This window comes from Balaenoptera musculus, chromosome 9 (assembly GCF_009873245.2).
Source record: "Balaenoptera musculus isolate JJ_BM4_2016_0621 chromosome 9, mBalMus1.pri.v3, whole genome shotgun sequence".
Classification (NCBI taxonomy): domain Eukaryota; kingdom Metazoa; phylum Chordata; class Mammalia; order Artiodactyla; family Balaenopteridae; genus Balaenoptera; species Balaenoptera musculus.
In genome coordinates this window covers 42,040,826-42,054,311 of record NC_045793.1, presented here as the reverse complement: position 1 = coordinate 42,054,311, position 13,486 = coordinate 42,040,826, and the positions used below count along the sequence as shown (strand labels likewise).

The following is a 13,486-nucleotide window of genomic DNA, read 5'->3' as shown; positions in this document are numbered from 1 at the left end:
GTTTTAAAAACTGGAAGTCTTTTTTAAAAAGGAGCATTTAAAAAGTATTCCATATATGAGTGAAATCATACGGTATTTGTTTTTTTCCATCTGACTTATTTCACTTAGCCTAATACCCTCAAGGTCCATCCATGTTGTGGCTAATGGCAAGATTTCATCTTTTTATTTTTATGGCTGGGTAGTATTCCATTGTATATATATACCACATCTTCTTCTTTTTTTTTTCCTAATCATGGTTTTGATCTTTATTATCTGATTGATCTCAGGCAGGATCCTTAAGTTCTCTATGTTTCCATTTCTTTTTTTTTTTTAACATCTTTATTGGAGTATGATTGCTTTACAATGTTGTATTAGTTTCTGCTGTATAACAAAGTGAATCAGCTATACGTATACATATATCCTTATATCCCCTCCCTCTTGCATCTCCTTCCTACCCTCCCTATCCCACCCCTCTAGGTGGTCACAGAGCACCGAGCTGATCTCCCTGTGCTATGCGGCTGCTTCCCACTAGCTATCTATTTTACATTTGGTAGTGTATATATGTCAATGCTACTCTCTCGCTTCGTCCCAGCTTACCCTCCCCCATCTCCGTGTCTTCAAGTCCATTCTCTACGCCTGCGTCTTTATTCCTGACCTGCCCTTAGGTTCATCAGAACCTTTTTTTTTTTTTAGATTCCATATATATGTGTTAGCATATGGTATTTGTTTTTCTCTTTCTGACTTACTTCACTCTGTATGACAGACTCTAGGTCCATCCACCTCACTACAAATAACTCAATTTCGTTTCTTTTTATGGCTGAGTAATATTTCACTGTATATATGTGCCACATCTTCTTTATCCATGCACCTGCCGCTGGGCACTGGGTAAAGGGGTTCAACTGTATGATGATGGATAGAAACTATATTTTTGGTGGTGAACACGCTGTAGTGTATACAGAAGTTGTAATATAATGTTGTACATATGAAGCATATATAATGTTATAAACTGATGTTACTTCAATAAAAAATAGTAAGTAAAAAAAAAAGGAGTATGATCTATACTGGCCAGAAAATGAAACCATGAATCGGCTTAATATCCAGTCGTGGATTATGGCTTGTACACTGAAAAGGATAGTATGTAACACTGACAGATATAATGAGCAAAAAGACTAAGTAGCAATGTGGAAAAATGATTATGATTAGTACTAATTTTTAAAAAAAGGAGCATTGCCGATTGCTTACTTGCTATTCTTGTGACTACATAGTGTGTGTGCGTGTGTGTGTGTATGCGTAGTGAGGGTAGAGTACTGGTGAAGAGAAAAGTTTAAGATAGTGGGGGTAATTTTTTTTAGTATTCTCATAATTGGTTCTAATGTTGACTTTATATCTTCTTTTTTCCCCAATAAGAAGAATATTAAAAGAATATTTCAAAACAAATCTGATACTCCAAAATGTTAAAATGATTCTCTCTGGGTGGTAGCATGAGGGAAATTTTAATAATTTCTTCATAATTTCTGTATTTGCTTATTTTTCTCCACTGAATATTTAACATATCTGATTACATAAAAGCAACAGAGCAAACATTCCCTCTCTTCCCTCTTTCACTTTGGGCAGATTACTTCCTTCCCTATTGGTCTTGGCCATGTGAGTTGCTTTGCTTATGGGTTGATGGCGGACATGATGCAGCAAATATGTTTGTGTGAGGGCCTTGCCCTCTTGCACTTCTGACATTATCATGAAAAGTGCATGCTCTGGATAGATTGCCCAACCAAGGAAAAATGAGAGACACGTGGAGCAGATCCGGACCCAAACTTCAGCTTGGAGCAAAGACCAACAGAGCCCAGCCTAGCACAGCTTTGTGAGTGAGAAGAAATGACGATTGTTTTAAGTCATTGAGATTTGGGTGGTGTATACAGCATTATTTTGACAATAACTCAGTGATAAATCTTCATTTTCAACATCAACTTTCTGAGCAAAATCTCTGTCTTTTATTCTTCTTGTCCCATCTTTCATTCTTATCAAATGGTATCCCACAGAAGTGGCCCAGGCTGGGAGTGCCCAGGCTAACTTTTAGCTTGGAGAGGAATGTTAACCTGGAGAGATATTTTAAGAATCCTAGAACATCAAAGGCTTGAAATAGATGACAAACTAACACTAAAACTGTAGCGTTGTCTCTACCATCAATAGCATTACTGACATATCGATGAAACTAATGAATCCCAATTACCATTATGCCCAATATGGGTTCCTCATTGCCATTCTCATAGTCATTTTTCAGAACTACTAATTTACTGCCAAAAAGGGATGGGTGTGGGGTGGGAAATAACCCAAACCCAAACCAACAACTGCTGATCTGCAGTTATTTCAATTCATTTGTTGTTGCAAATAGCAAATAAAAAATTGCTACAATCCAAATTCCAATTGTCTGGATTCCAGGATGGGGCTGGCTACTGGGCTTGTGGGAATGATTTCTTTAAAGCGTCTTCTCAATGGGTCTTTCTCTTCCTCAGAGACTTAGCACACTGCAGAGAGAGCTGCCAGCTCCAGTGAGAGGCTGTCCTCCCCAAGGGAACCCTAAAGCGAGAGGCACCCCTCACCTCCACCTCCAGAGGCCAGGTGCGGAATAGGAAGGTCAGGCATGAGGACATCGACCAGCCTGGTTAGCTACCACCACTGCACTACGTGAGCTGTGTGTAATCTACTTTTGTCTGGTTTGAATCCAACATACAGTTTCCAAAGCATTTTCACAGACCCTAGCTCACTGAAGCACATGGCCTTCCTTCATCATCTACAGAGTTTCTGGTTAGGTGGTTTGTTCAAGATGATACTGACAGGAAGTGGTTCTGCACCTCTTAGCTGTGTGACCTTAGGCTATCTACTCAACATTTCTGAGTACGTGTCTGGAAAGTGAGGCTATGTTGTAATAACACCTACCCCAGAGGGCTTTTATGAAGATTAAAAAAGTAATGCTTTAGTATTCTTTAGCTGGTTTCCTTAGCTATTTGCTTAAAAACCAGACAAAACAATCCCTCAAATGTTTGGTACATACATAACAAAAATTCATTGAAGAAAAATTAGAAAAAATGTTATCCAGAATTCTAGAGTCCAAAGTTAACATACTGATCTACAACCTTCAAATTATTTTCTTTGTCTGTACACATGAACACACATATGTTCATAAAAACTGGCCCATATATTACTATCTTGTAACCTGGTTTTGCCACCTAACAAATTACCATAAACATATTTTCTTGCTAAGAAATGTGTCTATAATATGTGTATTAACAGTTGCATAATATTTCACTTTGTGGATACAGTATATTTTTAAATATCTAAACCCCTATTTTTTTAAACATCTTTATTGGAGTATAACTGCTTTACAGTATTGTGTTAGTTTCGGCTGTATAACAAAGTGAATCAGCTATATGCATACGTATATCCCCATATCCTCTCCCTCTTGCGTCTCCCTCCCACCCTCCTTATCCCACCCCTCTAGGTGGTCGCAGAACAGCGAGCTGATCTCCCTCTGCCATGCAGCTGCTTCCCACTAGCTATCTATTTTACATTTGGTAGTGTATATATGTCAACGCTACTCTCTCACTTTGTCCCAGCTAACCCTTCCCCCTCCCCATGTCCTCAACTCCATTCTCTACGTCTGCATCTTTATTCCTGTCCTGCCCCTAGGTTCATCAGAACCACTTTTTTTTTTGATTCCATATATATGTGTTAGCATATGGTATTTGTTTTTCTCTTTCTGACTTACTTCACTCTGTATGACAGACTCTAGGTCCATCCACCTCACTACAAATAACTCAATTTCATTTCGTTTTATGGCTGGGTAACATTCCTTTGTATATACGTGCCACATCTTCTTTATCCTTTCATCTGTCGACGGACGCTTAGGTTGTTTCCATGTCCTGGCCATTGTAAATAGTGCTGCAGTGAACATTGTGGTACATGACTCTTTTTGAATTATGGTTTTCTCAGGGTATATGTCCAGTAGTGGGATTGCTGGGTCATATGGTAGTTCTATCTTTGGCTTTTAAAGGAAGCTCTATACTGTTCTCCATAGTGGATGGATCAATTTACATTCCAATCAACAGTGCAAGAGGGTTCCCTTTTCTCCACACCCTCTCTAGCATTTATTGTTTGTAGATTTTTTGATGATGGCCATTCTGACCTGTGTGAGGTGATACCTCATTGTAGTTTTGATTTGTATTTCTCTAATGATTAGTGATGTTGAGCATCTTTTCATGTGTTCATTGGCAATTTGTATATCTTTTTTGGAGAAATGTCTATTTAGCTCTTCTGCCCGTTTTTGGATTGGGTTGTTTGTTTTTTGGATATTGAGCTGCATGAGCTACTTGTATATTTTGGAGATTAATCCTTTGTCAGTTACTTCATTTGCAAATATTTTCTCCCACTCTGAAGGTTGTCTTTTCGTCTTGTTTATGGTTTCCATTGCTGTGCAAAAGCTTTTAAGTTTCATTAGGTCCCATTTGTTTATTTTTATTTCCAGTACTCTAGGAGGTGGGTCAAAAAGGATCTTGCTGTGATTTATGTCAAAGAGTGTTCTGCCTATGTTTTCCTCTAAGAGTTTTAGAGTGTCTGGCCTTACATTTAGGTCTTTAATCCACTTTGAGTTTATTTTTTTGTATGGTGTTAGGAAGTGTTCTAATTTCATTCTTTTACATGTAGCTCTCCAGTTTTCCCAGCACCACTTATTGAAGAGGCCGTCTTTTCTCCATTGTATACTCTTGCCTCCTTTATCAAAGATAAGGTGACCATATGTGTGTGGGTTTATCTCTGGGCTTTCTATCCTGTTCCATTCATCTATATTTCTGTTTTTCTGACAGTACCATACTGTCTTGATTACTGTAGCTTTGTAGTATACTCTGAAGTCCAGGAGCCTGATTCCTCCAGCTCCATTTTTCTTTCTCAAGATTGTTTTGGCTATTCGGGGTGTTTTGTGTTTCCATACAAATTGTGCAATTTTTTGTTCTACTTCTGGGAGAAATGCCATTGATAGTTTGATAGGGATTGCATTGAACCTGTAGATTCCTTTGGGCAGTATAGTCATTTTCACAATGTTGATTCTTCCAATCCAAGAACATAGTATATCTCTCCATCTGTTTGTATCATCTTTAATTTCTTTCATCAATATCTTATAGTTTTCTGCATACAGGTCTTTTGTCTCCTTAGGTAGGTTTATTCCCAGGTATTTTATTCTTTTTGTTGCAGTCGTAAGTGGGAGTGTTTCCTTAATTTCTCTCTCAGATTTTTCATCATTAGTGTATAGGAATGAAAGAGATTTCTGTGCATTAATTTTATATCCTGCTACATTACCAAATTCATTGATTAGCTCTAGTAGTTCTCTGGTAGCATCTTTAGGATTCTCTATGTATAGTATCATGTCATTTGCAACCAGTGACAGCTTTCCTTTTTCTTTTTGGATTTGGATTCCTTTTATTTCTTTTTCTTCTCTGATTGCTGTGGCTAAAACTTCCAAAACTATGTTGAATAATATTGGTGAGAGTAGGCAACCTTGTCTCATTCCTGATCTTAGAGGAAATAGTTTCAGTTTCTCACCATTGAGAAAGATGTTGGCTGTGGGTTTGTCATATACGGCCTTTACTATGTTGAGGTAGTTCTCTCTATGCCTACTTTCTGGAGAGTTTTTATCATAAATGGGTGCTGAATTTTGTCAAAAGCTTTTTCAGCATCTATTGAGATGATCATATGGTTTTTCCCCTTCAGTTTGTTAATATGGTTTATCACATTGATTTGCACATATTGAAGAATCCTTGCATTCCTGGGATAAACACCACTTGATCATAGTGTATGATCCTTTTAATGTGCTGTTGATATCTAGTCTCATAGTATTGTGGTTGGAAAAGATACTTGGTATGATTTCAATTTTCTTAAATTTACCAAGGCTTGATTTGTGACCCAGGATATGATCTAGCCTGGAGAATATTCCATGAGCACTTGAGAAGTGTATTCTGTTGTTTTGGATGGAATGTCCTATAAATATCAATTAAGTCCATCTTGTTTAATGTATCATTTAAAGCTTGTGTTTCCTTATTTATTTTCATTTTGGATGATCTGTCCATTGGTGACAGTGGGGTGTTAAAGTCCCCTACTATTATTGTGTTAGTGTTGATTTCCCCTTTTATGGCTGTTAGCATTTGCCTTATGTATTGAGGTGCTCCTGTGTTGGGTGCATAAATATTTACAGTTGTTATAACTTCTTCTTCGATTGATCCCTTGATCATTATGTAGCGTCCTTCTTTGTCTCTTGTAATAGTCTTTATTTTAAAGTCTATTTTGTCTGATATGAGAATTGCCACTCCAGCTTTCTTCTGATTTCCATTTGCATGCAATATCTTTTTCCATCCCCTCACTTTCAGTCTGTATGTGTCCCTAGGTCTGAAGTGGGTCTCTTGTAGACAGCATATATACAGGTCTTCTTTGTATCCATTCAGCCAGTCTATGTCTTTTGATTGGAGCATTTAATCCATTTACATTTTAGGTAATTATCAATATGTATGTTCCTATTACCATTTTCTTAATTGTTTTAGGTTTGTTATTGTAGGTCTTTTCCTTCTCTTGTGTTTCCTGCCTAGAGATGTTCCTTTAGCATTTTGTTATAAAGCTGGTTTGGTGGTGCTGAATTCTCTTAGCTTTTGCTTGTCTGGAAAGGTTTTAATTTCTCCGTCGAATCTGAATGAGATCCTTGCTGGGTAGAGTAACCTTGGTTGTAGGATTTTCCCTTTCATCACTTTAAATATGTCCTGCCACTCCTTTCTGGCTTGCAGAGTTTCTGCTGAAAAATCAGCTGTTAACCTTATGGGGATTCCCTTGTACGTTATTTGTTGCTTTTCCCTTGCTGCTTTTAATATTTTTTCTGTGTATTTAATTTTTGATAGTTTGATTAATATGTGTTTCGGCGTGTTTCTCTTTGGGTTCATCCTGTATGGTACTCTCTGTGCTTCCTGGACTTGATTGACTATTTCCTTTCCCATGTTAGGGAAGTTTTCTACTATAATCTCTTCAAATATTTTCTCAGACCCTTTCTTTCTCTCTTCTTCTTCTGGGACCCCTATAATTCAAATGTTGGTGTGTTTAATGTTGCCCCAGAGGTCTCTGAGACTGTCCTCAATTATTTTCATTCTTTTTTCTTTATTTGGCTCCCTGGCAGTTATTTCCACCATTTTATCTTCCAGCTCACTTTTCTTCTGCCTCAGTTATTCTGTTATTGATTCCTTCTAGAGTATTTTTAATTTCAGTAATTTTGTTGTTCATCATTGTTTGTTTGCTCTTTAGTTCTTCTATATCCTTGTTAAATGTTTCTTGTATCTTCTCCATTCTGTTTCTGAGATTTTGGATCATGTTTACTATCATTACTCTGAATTCTTTTTCAGGTAGCTTGCCTATTTTGTCTTCATTTATTTGGTCTTGTAGGTTTTTACCTTGCTCTTTCATCTGTAACATATTTTTTTGTCATTTCTTTCTTTTCTTTTCTTTTTTTTTTTTTTTTTTTGGTGGTGCTGTATTCCTGTATTACTGGTTGTTTGGCCTGAGACGTCCAGCATTGGAGTTTGCAGGCAGTTAGATAGAGCTGGGTCTTGGCGCTGAGATGAGGACCTCTGGGAGGCCTCACTCCAGTTGATATTCCCTGGAGTCTGAGGTTCTCTGTTAGTCCAGCGGTTTGGACTTGGAGCTCCCAACACAGGAGCTCCGGCCCAGCCTCTGGCCTGGGAACCAAGATCCCGCAAGCTTTGTGGCATGGTAAAAAAAAAAAAAGGAAGAAAGGAGCAGTATAATATCAAAGAATAACAAACAAAATAAAATTAGAAAGATAAAAAATATATTAGGAAAAATAAAACTATAATTGAAACAACTGCAACAAGGTAAAATAAAACCAAAGCAGAAAAAAGAAAAAAAAAGGGGGGGGGGCAACAAGCCAAAAGGAGAGATCACTGGTTGCTGGGGGTTCCTCCTAACCCCTTAGGTGTCTGTGGTTCCCCACCGGTGCCTGGTAGGTGCCGTAGTTGTGAGAAGACGCAAATTCCGCATCCTCCTAGTATGCCATCTTGACTCCACCCCAATCCCCTTTTTTTTTAAATTTCTTTTTTCATTTTTGCTCTTATAAATAACTCTTTGATGAATACTCATGTACGTAGATTCTTGAGCAAATGACTGCTTAGTTTTAAAGAGAAATTTTCAGAAGCAGAATTACTTGTTAAAATCACAAACGCTATAACGTCACTTTATACATATTGTCAAGTTGCCTGCCAGAGAAGTTCTAGCAACTTAAACTCTCATTAGTGGTGAAGGAACATGTCCCTTTCACCATATTCTTGCTAAAAGTAGGCCTTTATCACTTTTTAACCTTTGCTTATTTGACAGATGAGAGATGATACCTCATTGTTGTTTTAATTTGTTTTTCTTTGATTACTACTGAAGATGAAACTTTTATATTTATTGGTCATGTTCTTTTTTATTTATTTATTTATTTATTTATTTATTTATTTATTTATGGCTGTGTTGGGTCTTTGTTTCTGCGTGAGGGCTTTCTCTAGTTGCGGCAAGCGGGGGTCACTCTTCATCGCGGTGCACAGGCCTCTCACTGTCACGGCCTCTCTTGTTGCGGAGCACAGGCTCCAGACGCGGAGGCTCAGCAATTGTGGCTCACGGGCCTAGTCACTCCGCGGTATGTGGGATCTTCCCAGACCAGGGCTCGAACCCGTGTCCCCTGCATCGGCAGGCAGATTCTCAACCACTGCGCCACCAGGGAAGCCCCTATTGGTCATGTTCTTGATCATTAAAAAATTAAATTGCTTTTTCCTTATTGATATGCAGGAACTCTTTGTTATTAGAGAATTTAAATCTTGTCTTATATGTTATAAATATTGCTCTAGTTTTTCATTTGTCTTTTAATTTTATGAATTTTTGGACATTGTATACATTTGAAGATTTCATGTAATTAAATCTAGTAATAGTTTTTTTTTGGCCTTGCTTTTATAATACCATGCTCAGAGAGATTGGAATAATTCTTAAAATAATCTTTTTCAGGGAAGCATAAATCTGTTATATTTTCTGAATATTTGAATGACTGAAAATATGTTGTGGCCTTCATGTAGGAACCGTATCTTGGCAGCTGGAGCATTTTTGACACACTATCTTCAAAATGTTGTAGAGGCTGTTCCGCTATTTTCTGAAATTTATTATTGAAAGATAAGTCTGATGTCAAAAGGATTTTTCCTCCTAGTATGTGTCCTGGTTGTTTGTTGGGCTGAATGATTGCAAGATTTTTCTTTATATTTGGAATATAATGGAAAAGCAAGACATGATGAGTAGAGTCTCTTTTATATTCTCTGGAGTTCAGTGGGGTTTTGGATTAAAGTCAAGGATTTCTTCAACTCAAGAAAATTATCTTTTGTTGTTTATTTGGTCACCACTTCCTCTCTGTCTGATGTGTTCTCTTCCCCGGGGTTTCCTATTCAATCTCCAGGACCTATCCTATATGTCTCTTATGTAAGTTCCAGAATTTGGCTGACTGGTTTTCTCACCCTGTTTTTTACATTGTCCAACTTGCTAGACAGTATGGCCATCGCATTTTTACATCAGGCCATTATTGTTTCACCTAAAAGTAGTCTTCCCTAACCTCAGATTGTTCCTTTTTCATGAGTATAATCTCCTCACACTATTGTTGAGAATCTGGATTTAATCTCTTACAAAATTAACTTTCCTGTAGGAAGCTTTTTTCAAGAGTTCTTTTCTTTGGAGACCATGAACATTTTTTCTATGTTCAAATGCTTCTCTGTTTGCTCATCCTTACAAGGGAGGTCTGTGTTTGCCCAGTTTTAGAACTTGGGAGAGGTTCCATAAGAGAGTATTCAGGTTCGTGTCTGATTTCTTCAGTGTGAGAAAAGGGATCAAAGAAGAATGTATAATTCTTGCAGTTTAACTTCCCTGGATCAGCGTTTTCATTTTATAGGAGGTTGAAGAGAGAACTACATCCCGAGGTGGCCATACAACAAGGGCTTCCCCACTATGCCCAAGTTTCCTTTCCATCCGGCAGGGGCACCATCCTCCTTTTCTAATGGATGAGATAGCTCTTGTTATGAACCTGTTGTTCTTATCACAGTGTTTGAACTGAACTGAACTGAAATGGCTGTGGATGTGCCTTTGATGGCAGATTGTGCTGAGAAGGGAAATCTGCACCTGTTTGGAACTGGCATCACATTTATAGAGAGCAAGGGGGAAACAAACACAGAGGCCAGCACATCCCGCATGATTACTGCCAAAATTACTTACCAAAGACATCTGTGAAGCTGTGATCCAATCGGGAGGGATGTGAAAATGAGCCCCAGCTGAGTCTCCCAGCAAAATGATTCCCCTGGGCTGTGAACCTAGGTGGCACAATTTATTTGCATTATTTATGCACTCAAGTAGTTTGGAGCCTCCAGATTGGGTAGTTAGGTGAGCACATACCCTGGTGTGTATTCTGTGCATAGAGCATCGTAACAGTGATGCATTGCCACTTTTTGAGTGTTGGAGAGTGAGGGGCATAGCATTTGGGAGCTGAATGAGATTTCCAGGCCATTGAAACTGCCAGCTAAGCTGTATAGATGCAGGTGTCCTTCCTAGCTCAGCATAAAACAAACTCCTGTGCAACATCTTGAGTGAATGATAGATGAATAAAAGCATCAAAACTTTATCTGAACTCAGAAATATGCCCTAAATTTTGGTTCTGAAAATTGCTTTCTTGGAAAACACACTCATTTCTGTTAATATCCACTTTAGGAATTAGTAATCTCATGGAGCAATTTTGATTTTTTTCAAAGATGTTATGGTCTTTTAATGTCCTTAATCTATATATACAAAAGCACTGGATGGACAATTATGGCTGATTAGTGGGGAGATGGAGAGATAAAATCCCTATGCAGCCCTATATGTTTGGAGGTTAAGAATCACTTAATCTGATTCTAAGGCCCATCTACATGAATCATTCATCCATGGGTGATGCACGAACTCTTCCAAATCCCTTAAGATCCTGAAAGAATCAATCAGTGCTTCTCAGAGTCAGAGAGGAGAGCCTACTTCCTCCACCTCCAAAGGCCCCAAATCAAGCCGAGGATGGCCCAGCCTCACTCCAGCGGCTCCCTATCTCGGGACTTTATGACAGCTAGCACTTGGCCACACAAATGGGGACTGAGAAGGCCCAGGACATTGAGGAGGGGTTGGGATTTGGGGAATCCAAGAGGCTTCCCACAGTGAACCCAGAGCCTCACACCAGGATTTCACTTAGATCTGAGTTTACTTATTCATTTGTCTATTTGTTAATGCATTCCTTTATTCATCCAACAAGCATTTCTAAACTGCATTACTATGTGTCGGGTCCTTACACTTTCTACCTCCATCCTATCCTTCTAATAGCTTACAGACAATTAGACTTTAAGCTGATTGAGGGCAAAGACTGTATCACATCTGCCCATAAAAACTCACAGCCAAGTATAGCCCTTGGTGCATAATAGGAATAGGTGTTCAGGAAATATCTGTTGAATGAATGAATGAATGAATGAAATGCTTCTAAATGTTAGGGGAAAGCATTGTCTAAACATAAAACAGTGACGCTACCATAGGGTCTTGTTTGAGACTCTTTGGGCATCACCAGGACCATGTTTTCAGTACTATGTGGGTGGTAATAGGTTCCTCCTAAGAACACTGGTAGCCCAGGTGTATGTGGCATTGGGCATTTAGAATACAGAGCTTTTCCTCAGGTATTTTTGGGAACTCTCAATGGCTATTGCTTGGAGGTCTTCCTCAAGTCACCCAGATATGAGTCTTTAGCCCAGTTGACACAAGGACTCTGTCAGTACAAGTCTAGACGTCTGACATTATAGTGTATTGAGGAGGACACAAGAAGACTGAAAATTATCACCTCCACTTATCTTCTTATTTGGAGAAGTGCTGGATTTCAGTTACCCTGTTATCTATCTTACAGCCTTTTCTAATATTATCATTAAAGTTTCCAATTCCCCAAAAAAGGAATCAATTAAACAAATTCAGCTTTGCTTTGTCTTGATTCTGCCTCATTTTTCTATAATCTTTTTCATGTCATTTTCTAATTTGTCACGAAAATAAATGTAAATTGGTCAACATTATGTTGTAGCATCAGGCACTTCCTCACTTGGATGGTCTGTTTGCTTCAATCTGACTCAGACTAGAAAAGAATCTTCTATTGGAATAAGTACACTGACTTTTACAATTCATACCTTCACAGAATTTCTTCTCGTATGGAATTCCATCTTTTGGATCAACACCCTTTAAGAGAAATGATGAAATTAGCAGCTTGCTTTTAAATTTATGAGACACAAACACGAAATCCTTCCCAAATGGCTTTAAAAGCACAAAAACAAATCAGTGGATAAAATCCTTTAAAGTCTCTTGAGCCCTTAATCCAACACAGCAACATCCTAGGTAAGTGAATTGGGCTTTAAGGAACTGGGGGCAGGAATAAGGAGAGATCCGGAGACTGGACCATCTTGTTCAGAAGGATGCAAGGCAGGGCTCTGAGTGCTGGTAGTATCACCCGGAGGGAGCACTGAGGGTCCATTCGGTGACCGGGACACAGGGGCAGAGTGGGTTCAGCAGCCTCTGAGTTGGAGCTCTAAGTGCCCTGACACCTCCAGTGCCTAAGGGTTGATGCTTCTAGAGCAGAGATTCTCAACAGGGCTGATTTTGAGGCATCCCTCCCCTACCCCTGCCCCACAGCCATCCGGAGGGACATTTGGCAATGCCTGGAGACATCTTTGGTTGTTACAATGGGGGGAGGGGGAGCTACCGGCATTTAGTGGGGAGAGGCAGGGGTGCTACTGACCATCATACAATTTACAAGGCAGCCCAGACCATAAAGAATTATTCCAAATGTTGATATGATGAGACTGAGAAGCCCAGAAGTGAGGTTGAGCCTGTGAGTGGGACGGAGTTACCCCAGCTGAGGGCACTTCCTAACACTTAAAGCTAAGTCTGTGCATTAATGGAGCAGCTGGTCCTTGGAAGGTTCGAGCAGAGTCTGGATAACTTTTAAAAAGTTAAAAAAATATATATATATATATATAATTTGTTTTTGGTTTTTTTTGTTTTCTTTTGTTTGCCAAACTCTGGTCTGGAGAGCAATGGCATTCCACTAGATCTTAATGGTATTAACAGTATTCTCGGAAGAAAGAACCTGATGGTCAGAGATGTACTGGAAGCAGTGTGTTCACTGTCTTGGTCTTGGGGACTCCCAACGTGCATTAAAACATTAAAGATGCTGAGAAATTCAGAAGTGAAGAAAACTGTTCAGGCTTATTTGACCCAGTACTTTCCAAACTTTGCTATAGCGCCCCTCCTTCCTTACCTCTTAACCTCCCACTCAACACTGGAGTTCTTGGACACAGTTTGAGAAATGTTGGACTTAGTGATTGTAAAGCCCTCTCTGAGTTTATGATTTTGT

The 13,486-nt window shown here is 38.8% G+C and overlaps 1 protein-coding gene across 6 annotated transcripts in view; it reads right to left on the bottom strand.

Annotated features, from left to right (window-relative positions):
* Positions 1-13,486, bottom strand: part of AOAH (acyloxyacyl hydrolase) — a 177,583-nt gene that overhangs the window by 86,649 nt on the left and 77,448 nt on the right. For all 6 annotated transcript variants that reach the window (XM_036864537.1, XM_036864542.1, XM_036864543.1 and 3 more), the window contains 2 exons: positions 12,264-12,312; positions 10,303-10,397 (listed from right to left, as the gene is read on the bottom strand). In XM_036864537.1, the coding sequence (XP_036720432.1) occupies positions 10,303-10,397; positions 12,264-12,312 (144 nt within the window). The remainder of the gene's footprint in view (positions 1-10,302; positions 10,398-12,263; positions 12,313-13,486) is intronic.